General features: G+C 41.0%; 1 protein-coding gene across 3 annotated transcripts in view; it reads right to left on the reverse strand.

Moving 5' to 3' along the window:
- Nucleotides 1-20284, reverse strand: part of ZZEF1 (zinc finger ZZ-type and EF-hand domain containing 1) — a 424884-nt gene that overhangs the window by 278512 nt on the left and 126088 nt on the right. For all 3 annotated transcript variants that reach the window (XM_077482353.1, XM_077482352.1, XM_077482354.1), the window contains 3 exons: nt 19922-20064; nt 18896-19029; nt 2667-2737 (listed from right to left, as the gene is read on the reverse strand). In XM_077482353.1, coding sequence (XP_077338479.1) covers nt 2667-2737; nt 18896-19029; nt 19922-20064 — 348 coding nt within the window. The remainder of the gene's footprint in view (nt 1-2666; nt 2738-18895; nt 19030-19921; nt 20065-20284) is intronic.

A 20284-nucleotide genomic window follows, 5' to 3' on the forward strand; every position in this document is an offset into this window, starting at 1 on the left:
ACGCACAGCTGTGATAAGTGCTGCAACCAGTGCTTTGTCGTGCCCGGCCCCGGACGGGGAATTATCCTCACTGTCCGACCGGTCCTGGTCAGCATCGTCTGATAGGTCAGAGCAGGGGTCACCAGCCGTAGCAGGGCCCGAGTCTGCATAAGAGCCTTTTTAGAGCACCTTTCCTTCCACGCACTGCCTCTATTTTAGCAACAAATGAGTTAGAGACCGCCGTCAGGGTGTCCATGGGCACAGAGCCATCCGCAGGTGACCCGGTTGCAATAGCCTGGATTTCAGGGGAAGAAACACCAGTTTCTGAAGCCATGCTGACCCAACCCTGTCTGCCACCTGAAAGGGGACATAGGACAGTGAAGGTCCCACCCTCCTGCTGCCGCTGGCTGGGGGGGCTTCTAGCGCCAGACTCACCACCATGAGGCCTTCTGTGTTGGTTACTAGCCGTGCCTGTAGTCCCCAGGTGGTTACCAAAGTGCAGAGTGAAGAAGCTGTGTTGGCGGCAGCAGCAGCAGGGAAGAGCAGTGAAACGATCTGCAGAGCTTGCATCAGCATTCAGGGAATGGCTGCCTAGTGTCCTGTATAGACAGGAAACGCATGTGATAGCACATAGCATGCTGTCACTAGAGAGCGGCGGTGAAAACAAAAGTACTTTGGCTTCAAGAAAATGGCCGCCAATGATCTGAATAGGGAAAACCTACAGAAAAATAGCCGCTGAAGCTCACAAGGGGAACCTGCTCTGCCCCATCCAAAATGGCCGCCCTGCGGTGAAAGGAACAGTGCTGCTTCAAACAAAGCAAAATATCTCCACAGGCACCTTTATGAGACCCCCCCACACCGGAACCAGGACCATCGCTAACCGCACAGACCCCATAACAGGTGAGAGACCCAGTACACACACACCGCACAGCAGACACAATTTTGCCTAGTTTCCCATAGTGGCAGGCTAACAAACCCATTTAGTTAACAGAGAGGAGCTGTGTCGATCAGTGAATATAAGAGAAAAAGTGATTTCTCATGCGAGCCTCTGATCAAACGGGATTGGTGTAGGTGGAGTGGCATCCTGCGAACGTTCTCGCTTCTGCCTCTACTCAGAGAGAGGGGGAGAGCTTTTGTCCCCCCCCCCCCCCCCAAACATCTTACCGGAGTCCTGTGACTGCTAGCCGGAGGAAGCTGCAGCTTCTACTGACACAGCATGATCAGAGAAACCATAACATATGTGCTCTATATAAATTAATAAAAATGCGGCGCTACCTAAAAGTGCTATCCCAAAATAAATGTAAATCAGATAATATCCACTACATGCAACATAAATATAATGGTGGAAATAAATCAATATAAATAATCCAAATAAAAATGAACGTGTAGCCAATATGTGTACAAAATTGGTGAATAAAAGTCAGTGAAAAAATCAATCAAATGATTAAATAGAAATAATCTGCATTAATAATCCAAATATAAACAGACGTATATATAATATATATATAAAAATATAGAGTGAAAGTTCGTGAAAAAAAAGGCAAATATGGTGATTATTTAAATAATCAATATAAACACGTGATTGTCCATTAAATAACGTGCACTGATGACTGGTAAACTTGCAAAATTAAAGGTCATGCAGAAAAGTGTGAAAATCAATTCCCAAAAGTGGCAATCCACTGCAAACTTCAGTGCTTAATGGGTGCACCACCTATTTCCCCCAGCCTCTCACCTCCAATAACTGGTAAATAGGCACTGTGTACAAAGATAGCTGCTGGCTTCTTATTCATTCAGTCACACTGCTCCACCGCTGTTAGTGTCTCACTGTATGGCTATGTATTACATGCCCTCCCAATAGCTCCAGGATGTCCAAGCAGCATAGAACAGAAGAACACAGAGGGCTTTACACATATGTGCTCTATACAGCCCCTAGTGGTGACTTTTAGGCATGACAACATTTACTTTTTTAAAGGAGACAATTCATAAGAAACTTTAAAAGTCCTTAGAAATCTCCACTTACCTTTGCCGCCGCAGGGATTTCTGTGGTAAAACCAACAGACCCAACCTTCACCTCTCACAATGGGCACTATTTAAAAAAGCCTTCAGGAACTGGGGCCCCTTTTTAATCTGGGGATCTGCACTCTTGGACCCGTAAGAGAACCCCGCCAGAAAAAAAATGTATGGCTGAAAAAACCAAAAGCACTGGATTCTGGGGTTCAGCTCTCTAGAAAGAGAATTACAGGCTAAACCTCGTACTTCTGCCACGAAGGCCCGGGCACCATTCAATTTGGCCTAAAGACACTTTCACTGGATCCAGCTGCTTAACTAGCCCCAGCAAGGATTGCTACAGTGGAGCTCAGCACAACTTTACTCATGACCAACACCTTAGACACTGGCGAAAAAACTGAGGTACTCCCAGTAGTGGGAGGGGTTATATAGGGAGTGGACTTCCTGTCTTAGGGTGTGCCAGTGTCCATCACCTGAAGGTGGCCTATAACCCCACATAGTAATTACTATGACTCTGTGTCCCGTGATGTACGATTAAGAAAGGCCACAACTTTAATTTCTGCCAATTCAGCATGGATATGCCCAAATTCAATTAGTGTATGGCCAACTTAAGTTAATTTTGACAGCAAAGTCTGAATAAAAAAAATACATAGTATGCTCATCTATACCTCAGATCTTACCTGAAATAAGTACAGAGTGATTGGAAGGTGATAAGAACTGACTGAGGTTGCTTCTCCTCTGTGATCCTCTTCTACAAAAAAAAACATACAAAGAAAATAATCAGTAAATATAAATTATATATATATATATATATATATATATATATATATATATATATATATATATATATATATACACACACACACACACCCCACTTTTAAGTTCACAATGGGGTTAATTTTCTATAGCTTGAGTGTGCAAAATCAGGCTCACTTCTGCATAGACATCAATGAGCTTCTAACCACAGCTTGTTCAATTAAGCTTTGGTATTAAAACCTGGAAGCTCACTTGTTTCTATGCAGAAGTGAGCCTTATTTGGCACTCTCTAGCTATAGTAAATAAACCAGATTGTGTACTTAAAAATGGGGTATGCCTAAATATAGAGTTGTGCTCATAAGTTTACATGGCAGAATTTATGAGTACTTGGCCATTTTTCAGAGAATATAAACACAAAGTTTTTTCACTTATAGTTAGAGTCCCACTGACTTAATCATACATCACAAGACACAGGAGGAGTTATTCACGGCTATGTGGGATTTTCCAAAGCCCTGAACAGTGGGCAGCACAACAAGATCAACATGCCTCAAATACAACAAAAGAGTAAGTACCCAACTAGAAAGCTCCCTTCAAGACCTTTTGCCCAAATAGGGCATCCACAGAAGCATAAACATCTACTTGGTAGAATTTGATAAACATGTGAAGAGTACTTTCATTTATCTACTGATTGTTTTTTGTTTGAATGCATTGTAATTTACTTTTTTTTTTAGATAAACAAAAAAACTCTTCTGTTAACAAAAAAAATAAAAATCACATGTGAAGAGAAGACCAGGTAGCAGACTTAGACTAATGCCATATACACAAGGTCGGACTTTCTGGCAGAAAAAGCCATAGGGAATCATTTCATCCAATATTCCGATCGTGTGTGGGCTTCAGCTGACTTTTTTTTTTTTAGAAAATTCTAACGGACCTAGAAATAGAACATGTTTTAAAACTTTACAGCGGAATCAATTTCTATCAGGAAAACCGTTCGTCTGTATGCTGTTCCGATGGACCATAAATGACGCAAGGGCAGCTATTGGCTACTGGCTATTGAACTTCCTTTTTCAAGTCCCATCATACATGTTTTACGTCACGGCATTCTAAACTATCGGACTTTGGTGTGATCGTGTGTAGGCAAGTCCGTTTCAGCGGAACTCCATCGGAAAAAACGGTTGTGTGTACGCATTCGGAAGCTTCCCTCCAACCACTTTGCATATATTATTTTATATACTGCGATTCTGTACTTGCCAAATATGCTGCAGAAATCTCCCTCTACTGAGTCTGGCTGCAACCATTTTAACTGTGGACAGCTGAAGCTGCTGCCTGTTGACTTCTTGGATTTACACACAGAGGCACACCTCCATCTCTGGACCTCACATTGGCCCTCTTGACTCATCCCCACCTCCCTTCCTGGCAAACGCTCATGAGAGAGTGGAGAGAGAGAGAGCTGTGTATGATGTCATAAGCCTAGGCTAATGACCAGACAAGAAAGAGAAAGTGGCTGTATAAGGTATTTACTGGCACAAAAAAAAAAAAAACGTTTTACTATCCAGTTAAAAGTTAGAAACAACCAGGGCAGAGGATTTAATAGATGGAAAGTTGAAAAAAAAATGACTGAAGTTCCACTTTAAGAACCTCAGTGCTGAATAGCCCAGGATGCACTAACACTCCTGGTGGAATGGGACTCAACTGGGAAATGAAGAACTGTGGTCTTGACCCCATAGGCCTGAGAAATTAGTTGACAAATCCACCTAGAAATAGTGAATTGAGAAGCAGCCTAACCCTTCCGAAGACCGTCAGGTAGAACAAACAAGGAATCTGAGTTCATCTGAAGTCCACAGCTTCGATTGCAGTCCAACTACACCTAAAAACACCCAAAGAATGAAACACTTTCTCCTTAGAATGATTAGGAATAGGACAAAAAGATGGAAATACGGGTTGATTTATTAAAACTGTAGAAAGCAAAATATGTGCAGCTTCGCATGGTAGCCAGCTTGTTCAATTAAGCTTGGAAAATAAAATCTGGAAGCCGATTGGTTTCTATGTAGAGCTGCACCAGATTTTGCACTCTCCAGCTTTAGTAAACCAACCCCAGTGTGTCCCGATTTAGGTGAAATGAAAAAAAGAGCGTTAGGCAAGAATGAGGATTGAGGCCTAATTATTAGAGATGGCCTTGCGGTTCGCGGCGAACTTTGCTTGTTCGCGATTTGCCAAACCGGCGGACTTCTGGCGCTGTTCTTGGTGGACATATTTGTTTACATTGTAAAGAACTTTGACGCATGACACATCCATCATGAGGTACAGGACAGCCAATTGAGACATTTCAGCACATGGACATACCCCCTACCTTTTAAATAGACCTGATCTGGCGACCATTTTACATTCTGTCTTTTGTCAGTGTAGGGAAAGGACGCTGTGTGGAGCAGGGACAGTCAGTTTAATCACTTGCTATTACTATTAGGTCCACAAAAGTCCTTTTAAGGACTGGTATAGGTGTACAGTATATAGGGTTGTAATACACTTATACTTTCTTTCAAATATAGAAAGCATATTATAGTGCACTGCAGTGCTGACCGATTCTGCAGTTGTCTTTTCTCAGTGTAGGGAGGGACAGTTTGGTGTTTGGAGCAGGGACAGTCTGCAATTCACTAGCTACTAGCTAGCTACTATTAGGTCCACAAAGGTTCTTTTAAGAACTGGTATAGGTGTACAGTATATAGGGTTGTAATACATGTATAATATACTTTCTTTCAAATATAGAAAGCTTATTATAGTGCACTGCATGCAGTGCTGCTGACCGCAGCTGTCGTTTCTCAGTGTAGGGACAGTATGGTTTTTGGAGCAGGGACAGTCTGCAATTCACTAGCTAGCTACTATTAGGTCCACAAAAGGTACTAAAAATTATTTTCATGTCAATAATCCTTCCTCACAAACTGTAGTTCATCTCAAAGAAAAGGGTGAGAAAAGGGTTACTTAGATATTTCTGAGAAGATAGATCGTTTAGCTAACTATATACTTCCTGCAAGTAGTCTTCCTTCCAGAGGACCATACTGCCTCCCTTGTTGCTGGGCTTAAACACACCCCTGCATATCCTTCAGTTGCTATAATGCCCTACTCTCTCCTAATGTTAAATTGTCCTGCATAGAATCAGCCGATTCCCAATTTGTAGTATGTATATGTCCTGTATAAGCACACTTCAGGGAAGGCTTATAGCAGCGATTGCGAACACTGGCACCCCAGATGTTTTGGAACTACAATTCAAATGATGCTCATGCACTCTGCAGTGTATCTGAGCATAATGGCAAATGTAGTTGCAAAACATCTGGGGTGCCGAGGTTCACTGTCAATGGTTTATAGACATGGATTGTTACCAAATTATGTCAAGGATTTTGAAATATTTGCTAGCACTGACAGGCAGCCAGGTATTATCACTCAATATATTCCAGTTCATCCACCTCCCAAAAACTCACCGGTTTTGGTGTGAGCTTAGAAATGCTCACATGCTCCACCTTATCTTGGACAAGTTTAAAGTGGATTCATGAAATTTGAACTGGGCACACATATATGCAGTGTTATGTTATCTCTCTTCAAAGTAGGGCTGGGGAAAAAAATCGATTTTAATCTTGAATTGAGTTGAGAGTTCAAATCGATTCAGATTTGAAGAAAATCTATTTTTTTTTCCCCCTTCAGAGTTTCCGTAGCAGGTGGCATGTCCAGGGGACAGGCAAAACAAGCCGCTTTGCAGAGCACACAGAAGACTGAGGCTGTATTCCCAATCTAGCCAGCAGTGAATGGGCTCCACTGACGAGCTGACTCCACCCCATGTAGCCTGTATGCTCAGAAAAGAACGGCTGTAGTTAGAGCAGTGATCGGAGTGGGCACGTCAGTGGAGCTCCACCCCCTCTATACTGGCTGGGAAATACAGTGGTCCGGGGGCAGGGCCAGAAGCTCCACTGACACGCCCATTCTGATCACTGCTCTAACTACAGCCGCTCTGTTCCGAGTGGAGCTCCTGGTTCTAACCCCTCTCTGCTAGCTAGCGCCCGAATACAACCTCCTGTGTCCTCTGTGCAGTGCACTCTGCAAAGCTGTCATCGGGGCCACAATTCAATGGTAATCTCATGCAGTATATCCACAGTCTCTGGTAATCTTGTGCAGTACATCCGCAGTCTCCGGTAATCTCGTGCGGTACGTCCGCAGTCTCCGGTAATCTCGTGCGGTACGTCCGCAGTCTCCGATAATCTCGTGCGGTACGTCCGCAGTCTCCGATAATCTCGTGCGGTACGTCCGCAGTCTCCGATAATCTCGTGCGGTACGTCCGCAGTCTCCGATAATCTCGTGCGGTACGTCCGCAGTCTCCGATAATCTCGTGCGGTACGTCCGCAGTCTCCGATAATCTCGTGCGGTACGTCCGCAGTCTCTGATAATCTCGTGCGGTACGTCCGCAGTCTCTGATAATCTCGTGCGGTACGTCCGCAGTCTCTGATAATCTCGTGCGGTACGTCCGCAGTCTCTGATAATCTCGTGCGGTACGTCCGCAGTCTCTGATAATCTCGTGCGGTACGTCCGCAGTCTCTGATAATCTCGTGCGGTACGTCCGCAGTCTCTGATAATCTCGTGCGGTACGTCCGCAGTCTCTGATAATCTCGTGCGGTACGTCCGCAGTCTCTGATAATCTCGTGCGGTACGTCCGCAGTCTCTGATAATCTCGTGCGGTACGTCCGCAGTCTCTGATAATCTCGTGCGGTACGTCCGCAGTCTCTGATAATCTCGTGCGGTACGTCCGCAGTCTCTGATAATCTCGTGCGGTACGTCCGCAGTCTCTGATAATCTCGTGCGGTACGTCCGCAGTCTCTGATAATCTCGTGCGGTACGTCCGCAGTCTCTGATAATCTCGTGCGGTACGTCCGCAGTCTCTGATAATCTCGTGCGGTACGTCCGCAGTCTCTGATAATCTCGTGCGGTACGTCCGCAGTCTCTGATAATCTCGTGCGGTACGTCCGCAGTCTCTGATAATCTCGTGCGGTACGTCCGCAGTCTCTGATAATCTCGTGCGGTACGTCCGCAGTCTCTGATAATCTCGTGCGGTACGTCCGCAGTCTCTGATAATCTCGTGCGGTATGTCCGCAGTCTCTGATAATCTCATGCGGTATGTCCGCAGTCTCTGATAATCTCGTGCGGTATGTCCGCAGTCTCTGATAATCTCGTGCGGTATGTCCGCAGTCTCTAATAATCTCGTGCGGTATGTCCGCAGTCTCTGACCCTCTCCTGTAATATGTGTATTAATGTGCCGCTTTACTTGCTCAATGACTTTTCAGTTGGAGAAAGGGTTTGCGTTTGCAATTTTGATAGCGGTCTCCTTTTCCATTTTTTTGTTGTCAGTCTGATAACTCCTGAAAGTTCCCCGACACATATGATAAAAGCATCCGGAGTTTTGTGTTGGGGAGGTTGCTATAGATTAGCACAGAGCTGAACGATTCAACAAACAGGGCTGAAAGTCTCTACCTATGGAGGAGAGGGGGTGTATGCATTTCCTCCAATCAGCTGTCTTGGCTGTATGCCCAGGCTTCACTGCAGTGCTAACCAGGAAGAGAAGATCTAACACAATGTGCACTTTCTAAACCGCATATACAGATGAAGACAGCAGATATACATACATGTAAAACTTATGTAGGGAGATTTTTTTCATCCCCTGTGTATCATCTGAGGCTGTTCACTTCACTGGGTATATGTGAGGGCTTACATCCACTTTAAAATTCACTTATCTCAAAAATAGGCATATATCCTTACATATCTCAAACTGATTACCAGAACAACATGGGGAAAAGTCAAGTCCCTTCTCGAGTAAGGCAATTTGGTTGTCAGTCAAGAGGTAATCAGTCAAATTAATTATATTCAGTGACTCACGTTATCATTTATTTCCTGTGGGACCGTGCTGATTCCTTTGACGCTTGGGAAGTAGAGATCTCTACATTTGATCTCCTCCCTTTCTCTGACTATACAACTTCTTTCACAATTACCTATGGTGGATGACCTGTTTTTGGCAGATTTACAGCTGTGCCTTACACAACTTTAACAAATTGAAGGGGGGGGAGGCCACCTGAACAATTAAATGTCTCTGCTGCAATCATTAATGTGTGCCAAGTTAAGCCTTATGCCTCAAAATGAAAAAATCATAGATTTTCTACCTTTATTTTGCAGTATCCAGTGCCGGTGTCCTATCAGATAGTGTCCCCCATCGGAAAGTGTCCGTTGTGTACTGCGCATGCGCAGTACACAGGAGACACAGATTATGAAAATATCCAAAGATGAACGGCGCCTGCTCCCTGAGTCCAAGTTCTAGCCCCACCATCCAAGTGGACACAGAGTTAGAGGCCATGCCCCAAAGCGTGGCGAGTGAAACGAGCCCGCGAGGGGCCCTCTAATATTTGCAGCCCTATGTCCACTTGGATGGTGGGGCTAGCACCTCGACTCACAGCGCAGACGCCGTTCATCTTCAGAGATTTTCCAAATCTCCTTCTGCTCCGTACTGCGCAATCGCTGCGCCTGCGCAGTACGGGGCGGACAATATCTGATGGACAGACGATATATGGCAGAACACCATCACATGACTTCAATTCTACTTCCTTTGAGTCTAAAAGCAGGGAGTGGGTGTGGTTACTGAAAGCTAGGGACGCTGTTCATGTGTAGCCAGTGGGTGTATACAGGATGGGAGGAGCTGATCATAGGTTCCTGCCCAGTGTTCTCATCAGTAAGGATGTATTGAACATCCCAATTCATGAGACAACGAAGAAATAAAAAAAAAAAAAAAAAAAAAAGACCCATCCACACAGGACACAGGGGGAGGTGCAGTGCACATATGCAGTAAAGCTGTGCTGGGCTTTGAGTGAAGACTAGCACACGAGAAGGAAGCTGGACACAGGCGTGGGGGGGGGGGGGTGGGGGGGGGGGAGGGGGTGCGGCAGGGTGAGGAACTGTTTTGTGTAGCTGGAAGTTCTCTGAGGTCTCAGATCACAGTCTACAATGATCATACTACAGGCAATCGAACTAAGGCTCTGTTCCACTAGTGCCTCTTGTCATGTGACTTTGGACACAAAGTTGCATGACAACTCGCGGCCTATTCATTTCAATGGCACCCGTTCCCATCTATGTGATTTTGAAAATCAGCGACTTTGAATAGGTGCCTGCACTACTTTGATGCAACCGATCCAAAGTAATGTTGGATCAAAGCTGCACTCAGTCACATCAAAGTCACACTCTAGCCTTAGGCTACTAGTGCGACTCCAAACTGTGCTATTTAGAGCACGGCTTTGATCCAACTTTACAGTCTCTGGATCAAAGTCACATCAAAAGTTGCATCAAAGTAGTGCAGGCACCTTTTCAAAGTCACATGGATGGGAACGTTTGCCATTGAAATCAATGGGCTGTAACAGATTTGTCTGGCAGGGCAAGCTGCCCAGGTTTTCCAAACAAGTTTTATATAACTCTCAAATGACTGGTGGTTTGGGTCTACCGAATCTTTGGCTTTATTTCTTGGCGCTCGTTTTGCCAAGATAGCTCAGTGGAATATTCTGGATTCCAAGGTACCCTGGGTAAATCCATATCCATCAGACCTTATTGTAAATATATGTGTCCTTCGCGCTTCTAGTATTGTATGATAATCTTGATCTTCAAAATAATAAAGTGATGTATCCAAATAATTGCAGCAAAATCTAGTGGTGTTCACAATAACACAAAACCAATGTAAAGTGATTTTGCGCAATGTGAATAAAATAACTTAGATAAGAGAAACAGATTCTCTATAAATGTACGCAATAAATTCAACAATATCTTATTCGTGAATAAGATACACAATAAAGATCCTACACAACTTCAGTTTTGGGGTATAGAAAAAGATAAAGGCATGGAGGGGCAGTCACAAGGTCAAAAATCATCAGCCAAAGAGAGTCCAAATGGATACATACCATGCGAACTCTCACACCTGGAGGCATGAACGTAGAGTTCAACCTTAACTGCTTTTTGAGTAACTTTTAACCAACATTATACCATAGATAGAATCCACCTTAGACCCTCTACATAATCAGGTTCATAGATGTCCAAAAGATACCGATGTACAAAGATGCTAATTCGGTCTACTGCAGTCAAAACGGCCCCTTAGCCCTTGTACACACGGTCGGACATGCCGACTGAAAACGTCCAATCGGACCGTGTTGTCGGATAATCCGACCATGTGTGGGCTCCATCAGACTGTTTCCGTCTGAATATCCGACCGACAAAGTTTTAGAGCTGGGCTATAAAATTTTCCGACAACATGGTCCGATGGGACTTTGTCCTATCATTTGTAGAGAATACCGATTGGACAAAGTGCCACGCATGCTCAGATCAAATTCCTAGACCAAAGCTATTGGCTACTAGCCTGAACGTAGTCCCGTCGTAACGAAATAACGTCATCACGTTCTGAACGATCGGATTTTCCGACAACTTTGTCCGACTGTGTGTATGCAACACAAGTTTCGGACAAAATCCGATGGATTTTGTTGTCGGAATGTCTGACCGTGTGTACAAGGGCTTATAGGTGGGTTATGAAATATTTTATATGTGGTATGTGTGGACTGCGCCAACCTTACAAGAAGATTAATTATATTCTTCACCACTACTGTAAAATACCATGCTTTGACAACCTTTCTAAATCCAACCAACCAGTACGCACTGATTGTAATAAACCTTTTAAAACATGCCTATTGTGTCAAATACTATATAATCAATACTTATGTAAATTTAAATAAAAGTGCAAATATATATTATTATAAACAAACTGCGCTAAATACCACCAATAGATTTACGAATACTGGTAAATTAATAAGAACATCCCTCTTTGTGAAAAACACAATTCATAAACTGAAGGCTAAATACATTTTTAAAATGCATGAACTAATAATGCCAATCCATCATAACAAAAGACATTCCAGACATTAAGGTATTTAGTAAGAGGGATGGAGCGAAACCTCACCACCATTCAGTGCTGCAATTTTATCCGCTGCTAGTGGAGGAACATTTGGATGTAAACCAGATCGGAGGGCCATCCCAGTGAAATGAGGACCTGACAGTTCGGTACATCACCCAAGAAAAAGGCCCTGGCTGGGCAATAGCCACAAGCGTTAAAGCACTTCAATTTGGTAAGCGCATATTTCACTCGGTGGTGGGACACACTTAGTAAGGCCACTACAATTGTGGAAATCGCTTTCAGTGGTTATTTAACCATCAAGAGATGTGGACGTTCTTTGAATCATTGATTATCAAATTATAGGAACGCCATCCTTGCCTTGCCTTCCTTCACAGGAACTTTTACAGGCATTTGTGCAACTATAAGGACATGTGACTTTTGAATCACTGATTATTACTTAATAAATATACTCAAGCCTCTTTTTAACATACTGTACTAGCGGAGGCTTCTTTTCTCCTTTTCTTTCCTTACTAATGCTGTGGTAATATCGGAGCATTCCAGGACACATTTGTGGAGGAATTTAAAAGGGAGAAATATCATTGGCTTCACCTGCAGTATACATCAGTCCAAACAGGACCCTGTCAGAAGTATCAGGATAACACCAATTATCTGTTGATGCGAGTTATATAGCTACGGTATAATGTGAGAGTTCTGTGAGACCATAACCCAGGAGAAAAATTGAATTTTATATGAATAGCACCACAGAATACCTCCTATTAATTATAATAGCAACACCCAGTCACATATTTGGATTATCGCTGATACACATCATTGCGACTTGGAGGATACGTCCACTTTGCTCCTTATAGACTAATTTATTGTGTCTAAATATTCTGACTAACCAAACATTTTATGATATAGCTACATATTGTTTTTCTTCAATCCATTCATTTTTTATCTGCTGCTTTATATCTGCTGCCATTTATGTGATTAGACCTACTGTTAGATTTATGAGGAATTACTTTTTATCGCCATTTGCATACAACACTTTAGTTACTCTCTGTCATTGTATGAAATTTTTAGCACTTTATGCTATGGTCACTTTATATATATTGGTATTTATTTGCACTTCACCTTGATATTTAGTTGCACTGCGACACTTTACTTATTTGATAATTGCAGTTTATTATTCACCAATAAGATATTGCATTATTGCGTACGTTTATAGAGAATCTATTTCTCTTATTGAAGTGATTTTTTTCATATTGCGTGAAATCACTTTTATCAGACCTTATTGTTTCCCTTATATACTATGGTCTCCTACCAACTTTGCACATAAACTTACCTCCCTTAATTCACTAGTGGCTCATTCTCTCACCCTTTGGAACCGTTATAAAAAGGTAAACTTGGCCCAATATCGCCTTCACCCCAATGCTGGTCTTTCCTAGGAGAGCCCTTATTTACCAAAGCATTTAATCATCCTGAATGGTTTCTCATGGTGGATTTCTAACTCTGGTCACATTAGCTGATCTCCAACTAAGTGATACATTTGCCACGTTTGACCTACGCCGCACACAAAAACAGATCTCACTTAGAGAACTCTACCGCTTTGTACAAATAAAGCATTTTTATACCTTCCATTTTGCTCTTTCCCTATCCTCCCCTCCTACACCGTTTGAACAAATCTGCCATGACCCCCCAGAGGCAAGGGCCTTATTTCTGACCTTTATAAAACCGCACTGTACTCGGGTTTCCCGGGGGAGCCTCCATATAAAAGTAAATAGGAGTCGGACTGTGATTAAACAGTTCGCCCCAGAGGATTGGGACACAATGTTGGATAACTTGAGCAAAGCCTCAAAATCCTTGGCAGTTAGAGAAACGGCCTACAAGGTATTGACTAGATGATATTATACCTCATCCAGATTTCAGGCCATATTTCCGGGGACATCTGGGACTATGCTTCAGGGTCTGCCAGCTCCCAGGTACTTTTAAGCACATATTTTGGGACTCCGTACTACTTTCTCCAGTTTGGTACTCCTCTACAGCTCACAATCTCAATGTGCCTTCTTGAAACATCAATCCCAGGTATCTTCCGCAAGGAAGAATGTCTTATACACACTATTTGCATATCTACCCTATGGGTTATTGCTCTGCACTGGAAAACCCCTGCAGTACCCCTGTCCTCCGTTCTAAACAGAATGGATTATGCTAATGGAGAGGATATTGTATGCATTACTTGATAAAAAGCACTTGTTTGAGCGTAGATTGGATGCTTGGACAGCCCACAGACATGTTTTACTATCATAAGACTAAATGCCAATCTGGTTACTGGATCTTGCATAAGTAATACTCTCAGGTATACCTTCCCCCTACTTTTGTAGGTATATACGTTATGTCAGATATTAATGATCAGTATTTTTTTTTATGACTTTCTTGTATGCTTCGGAATTTTTTGTTCTTTCATTTTGATTTCCATAAATGTCTGCATGACATTTATATTATGTTATGTACTGTCATATGACTGTATATTTTCCTATGCCTCAAAAAAAGTTTGTAAACAAAAAAAAAAGTAATCAATGGGCTGTGACTTTTCATGCGACTGTGTGTCTAAAGTCGCATGACAAGTTGCTCTAGATGAAACAGAGCCTTAAACTTATTACTCACATGTAACAAGCAATAGAAATCGGTGTTCTTCCAAACTTTCAAAAATGTTCCTTTGTACCCAATTTCTTTAATATTTCTTCCCCAGCTCCCTCTGCCGTTCACAGAAGCTGGGCTTGTGCCCATCACAGTGCCATGCAGAAACAACCACAAGGTTCTACACTGTAGAAAATCTGCAGACTGTTGTATTGTAATCTTATAGTTTTGAACATAACATACTGCCAAAACCTGCTCTCTCTCTCAGGAGAAGCTACTGGCCAAAAGGAGGCAATGAAGACAGGAGGAGATCATGTTCTGTGAAGGAGAGGAGTGATGGGAGTGGGCTGGGCAGGTCTAGGCAAGTCTGTCCAAGAAGGACCAACAACCCTTTCAGGAAGTGAAAGACAGCTTAGCATATTGTGATAAAGATAGTGTTGTTGGTGAAGAACAGGAAGAGCTGTTTGATGGTATTAATTTTCTGGCTAGCTGATTGTGTAGCTTAGAAAGTCTTATCTAAACCAGACAAAGATAAAAATATTTTCCATACTATTAATAGGAAAAAAAAAAATTTGACTGGACTTCCACTTTAATTGTACGCCAAAATATATTCAGTGATGAAGTTTTTGTATCAATCTCCTTCTTTAAATTACGTGAAGTCACCTGGAGTGTACTTTTGTCTTTATGGTGTAAGCTTATGCTATGATGATGACTCACCAGTAGTTAAACTGGCAAAAAAGAGGCGTTGCGATGAGGGCAAAATTTGCCCCTAGCATCGCAAATTTATGGCGGAGTGGGAAGATCAGAGTGTATTTGCCCAACAAAGAAAGAGCTTACTCTTTTATAAAAGATTCATTGATGACCTCTTTATATGGGAGAGTAATGAGATGTTGTTACGTGATTTTTTTATGAGAATTAAATTCTAATGGTAACAATATTAAATTGGATTATGTTTTTAGTAATGAACACATACACTATTTAGATGTGAATGTGTTTCGTATAGGCGATATCTTATCTACCACAGTATACTTTAAGCCTACAGATAGAAATAGTGATCTCCCAACCGATAGTGGACATCATCCCCACAAGTTGAGAAACATTCCTAAAGGGCAAGTAATGTGGGTAAGAAGGAATTGCGCTACAGACAATGATTTTCTGATCCAATCAAATATTGTTAAAGAGAAGTTAATTAAAAAAGGTTATAGGGATTCACATTTAGATGCAATTATAGATGAGGTAGCAGCAATCCCTAGGGACATGTGTCTAAGAAATAAAGAGGTTTGAATAACCAATAAACATGAATGGGGATTCAGCTCAGATATTCATGTCCAATATAAAGAAATTGAAAACATTTTTAAACGACACTGTCATATTACTTATGGATAGGGTCTTCCAACAAAAGCTTCCAGAACAACCAGTCTGCATCTACAGAAAGGCACAGAGTTATGGAGATAAGATTGGAAAAAAAGTTTTCGATCCTTCTAACAGACCTAGTATGTTCTGGGACCAAGTGGGATTTTTTTCATGTAGAAGATGTAAGGCCTGTTCCCAAGTGAATTGTCATATTAGGGGCATGACTGAATGTATTATCATCAGCCAATAATAAAAGGTTTGAAATTTCAGAATTCATTACATGTGCTACGACACATGTGGTGTATGTCTTACAATGCCCATGTAATATAATGTATGTGGGGTGTACTAAGAGGACATTGAAAAAACGGGTTTCAGAGCATATTTATAACAGAGATTGGTTCTAAATATGATAGTGTGTCATTACATTTTAAACAATTTCATAATCAAGACCCATCTGGTTTAAAATTTGGGGGTAACGACAAAATATACCAACTGGAGGGGGTCCAATATGGTACAGGAAATTTCCAAATGAGAAACCAAGTGGATATTTCTCATGAATACTTTAACACTGCATGGAATGAACATTGAACTCGATGTCAATTGTTTCATAAGTGATTACTGATACAGTATTGAGTTAATCATATACAGTAAGAGATATAATTCTAAATATATATATCACACACACACATATTGTATGTAGATTTTTTAAATTATTATGATCAGTTTTGATATGATGTCCTAATAATTTTAGGGATTTGTTTGGGTGAATCCGAGCTGTGTGAACGTCTATGTCAGAGAAACTGTATCGAGATCATTTTTGGCTCAAACATTTTCTCTGTTCCATCTTTCTTTCGATACCTACTCAATATATTTTTTTTATATAGCAATTTTCTGTATGGGGCCCGAGGCACTAAAGGCATGTGTAGGTTTATATTGATATTAAATTCCCTATAGCGGTTTTCAACATGATCATATAATTTAATCAATTTTCCGACTTAGTTCGGTATTCACATTTGCACATTTAATATGTTTTCTGTTTGTTAATCATCATCTAGGGGTGATTTCATTATTTAGTAATTATTTATTTCCATAGTATATGATAATAACTTTTTAGTACAATTTTTTAGTTTAATTTAGCATATGATAATTTTAAGAGATCAGTATGGCACTTAATTGATTTTATCCATTATTTTTAATTAAGTATATTCCCTGAGGCTGTAGCTATTGTGGTTTTACTATTATTAATTGATGTATTTTGTTATAAATTATTGATACAATATTTTATTTTATACTGCTCAATGTATTGTGCTACTCAGTGTCTAGTTCAATTGAATGAAGTATATTTGGACTTAGCCGGTAATGATTTGTGTTGCCAATAGCTGATTTTGATCAGATCGGTGTATGTGTAGAGCAGAATTAACCTGGTACTTAGGTTAATTATAAGCGGAGTGAGTTTAAGTTGTAGGATGGTTACTTTTTTTTTAAACTGGATAACATTTCCTGAGCCTTACATTGCCCCGTTTACTATAATGTCGTCGAGTGACAGCGTACGGCTAAATCAGGTTATCGGATCAGTCGTAGGACTGGTCCGATATGTAATGGATAAATAGGGTGACTTAATTTGGCATACTCTGAACCTGTCCAATATATAGCTCACACAGGGTAGAATGGTTTTAGCAGCTATGAGACGAACTTGTACACAATGGGTTAAGGACAATTGCAAGGTGCTAAGCATATATAAGGAGTGACGGGGGTTGAATAGTCACACCCTCAGATGATGTCTAGCAATGACAAAATGCGTCAGTCGTGGCTACATGACAAACATTTGAATTGAGTTAGAACCTTTGAATGAAATACCTTGTGTCCGTATACTGCGCTGAACAGCTTAAGGGTTACCAACATTGGATTCTGATGGATATAATTTTGTTATATGCCTCTTATATTCTGGAAAAGTGTAAGTGCAATACTGTAAAGGGGGAGATTCTATAATAAACTTTTTAAAACAGTATTACGCTATGGAGCCTGTTTTTTTTTCCTCCTTTATGTGAATGAGCCCATAGAGTAAAAGCGCTGTTCATCCCGCCAGCAGCCCGTCCTGGTATGCAGCAACCTGAGTTGAGATACGGAGCCATGACCGATCCATTGGTATAAGCTCAAATTCCAGCTTTTTCTGGTAAGAATTTAATCTATAGGGGATTTATTCTCCTCGATCCAGGATTGCATAGTGGTTGAAAGGCTTATTCCTAGTGATCTTACCTAAGGAATTATTAATATATGCTCATTACCTGCACTTTGGACTGTGACACTTACACTTTTTACTGCAGTTAGAGACTTTTATTGATTTGATTATTATAGTCATTATTTATTAATTTATTAATTTATTTATTTCTGCAGTGGACGGTTTGATCATTTCTGTTTCCAGCACTGCTTACACAGATTAGTTTGGCTAGCCAGCTTTGATCTAATTTTTGTGTATATATGTATATAATGGTTGATTAGTGATTGTTGATCTCCCGTTATCTCTGCACCCCCTACGACTGCAACAAAAGGTATCTGTTGTTGAGTGTGACCATTTAGGAAATAGAAAGGTCAGGACCCTAGCCCTGTCAATTTGGTCTATGTGGAATAACTGACAGTTGTGCAGCTAAATGGTACATGTTGAAATCTGGTAAAGCCATCCCATCGAGATCCGTGGGATTTTTCAATTTGCACCAGGGCAGTTTATGTCTATCACCCTATAAAATTGGTACGGCTGCGCTCTTTAAAAAATCTCTAACAGCAGTTGCAGGGAGAAGATGACCAGTCCGCAATCACGGGGAAGAGCTCAATGGTTCAGGGGTGCAACGTGCAATGTCATGCTTCTGCAGACAAGTCCTGCAGCTTTCAGCTTATACCAGTTGCTGACGATAGCTGTAGTCTATTGTCAGCAACAATAGACTACACATGGCCACACTGTTTTTGACATGCAACAGTGGATGCGGTGAGAAAATCCCCCGCCCACTGTCATACTGAGGGGGAGAGGCTGCAGGAGCTGGAACAAGTTACACCCTAAATATGGGTGGAACACGTGACATTTTCCAAAAAGTGAACTTATACTTTAAAAAAAAAAAGTAAGGTGTGCAGTTACCTATAGCAACAGAAAAAAGTCACCTTGTGATCTGGTTTCAGCAAAAAATAAATGCGCTTACTTGCTATGGAAACAAAACATATTCATACCATTAAGGAAAACAGTCGATCACGTCTAGCCATGCGATCAGGAAAAAAAATAGCAGCTCCGTTCAGTAAAGTGTTTGTAATTTCCTCTTTCAGTGCTTTGGAATACAAAGTTGATGTGTCCATGTTGTCCATAGCTGAAATAGGATACAAAATCAGTTAAATACAGTGCACAACCTATGCGATTATCTTTTCTGTTTGTGGCCCTACATAAACCTTTTTAGGCCTCATTCACGCAGTCTTAAAAGCCAAAACAAATTTAAAAGTTTTTTTTATTTACGGATCTGAAGGCAGCTGCATTCTTTTCAAAGAAGACATTCACACACTGCATTCAGATCTGTAACAAAATCCAAAAATCTGTGTTGGAGGACAAATGTATACATGTATACCAGATACATGCATTTAGGACAGTTTTACACAAGTATTTACTGATCATTACACAGGACCTTTTGTGCTGGAAAAATAATATGTACAATAAGATGAGTACAATTTTTACAGGCATGTGAATGTAGCCTATTTACAGGTTCCCTACAGGTATACCCCCTACCCTCATAAAACTTCTCTTTTTTGAGTGTCGTTTGCCTATAAATTTGTTTCCGCCAAAAGCATTAAGACAAAGCCAGATTTGTTGAACATCTATTGAGCTTTTAGAAATTCTTGACTTTGACTCCTGAGTACCCTGTTGGACAGTCCGTAATAAGTGCTCATGTTTTACCCACCAATTTGTGAGGGATACCAAATAAGGTTAAACTGCTAAACTAAAATACACCAATTGTGAGAAAAAGGTGCTAATAAAACTGGTGCATTTGCCTTTGATTTGCTAGCATTTTCTTAACAATGGTCTACATAAATTATTCACTGTATCCTTACCAACAATAAAAGCAAAAGTCTGTGTTCATTTAATGGAAACCATTATCTAATTACTCATTACCTTTGATGGTTTTGTACCGCATATGCAAAGCTCATATCTGAATGCTAATGTTAAAGGAACAGACAACATTATAAAACATGAATGTCTTTTTGCCTCACCATCACATAAGTGTGTGTACAGCTCCTGAGCAGACTGAGATTGGCTCTGATTATTAGGAGCAGGATTCCCTGTTAGCACACTGAAGCAGCTCTGGAGTAACTGAAGCAGGATAGTCTGAGCACAGATGCATTCTTCTCTTTGGCTTGAGAGAAAAATAAATATATTTTATTTGAATGAAGCGAAATAAAGATCCTCAGAAAACTTTAAATAATTGTACTTTTTTTGGTCTATGAAGCTTAAATTAAATATACTAAAGCTACAGAATAAAAAAGATCTTGCAAGTAATAGGCCTATGGTTTAATCTCAAATTTACCAAATATTACAGCAATGGCCTCCTCCATATTTTCTTTAAAGTGGTATTA

Source organism: Lithobates pipiens, unplaced genomic scaffold, assembly GCF_037356315.1.
Source record: "Lithobates pipiens isolate NorthernLeopardFrog02 unplaced genomic scaffold, aLitPip1_a1.2 Scaffold_16, whole genome shotgun sequence".
NCBI lineage: Eukaryota > Metazoa > Chordata > Amphibia > Anura > Ranidae > Lithobates > Lithobates pipiens.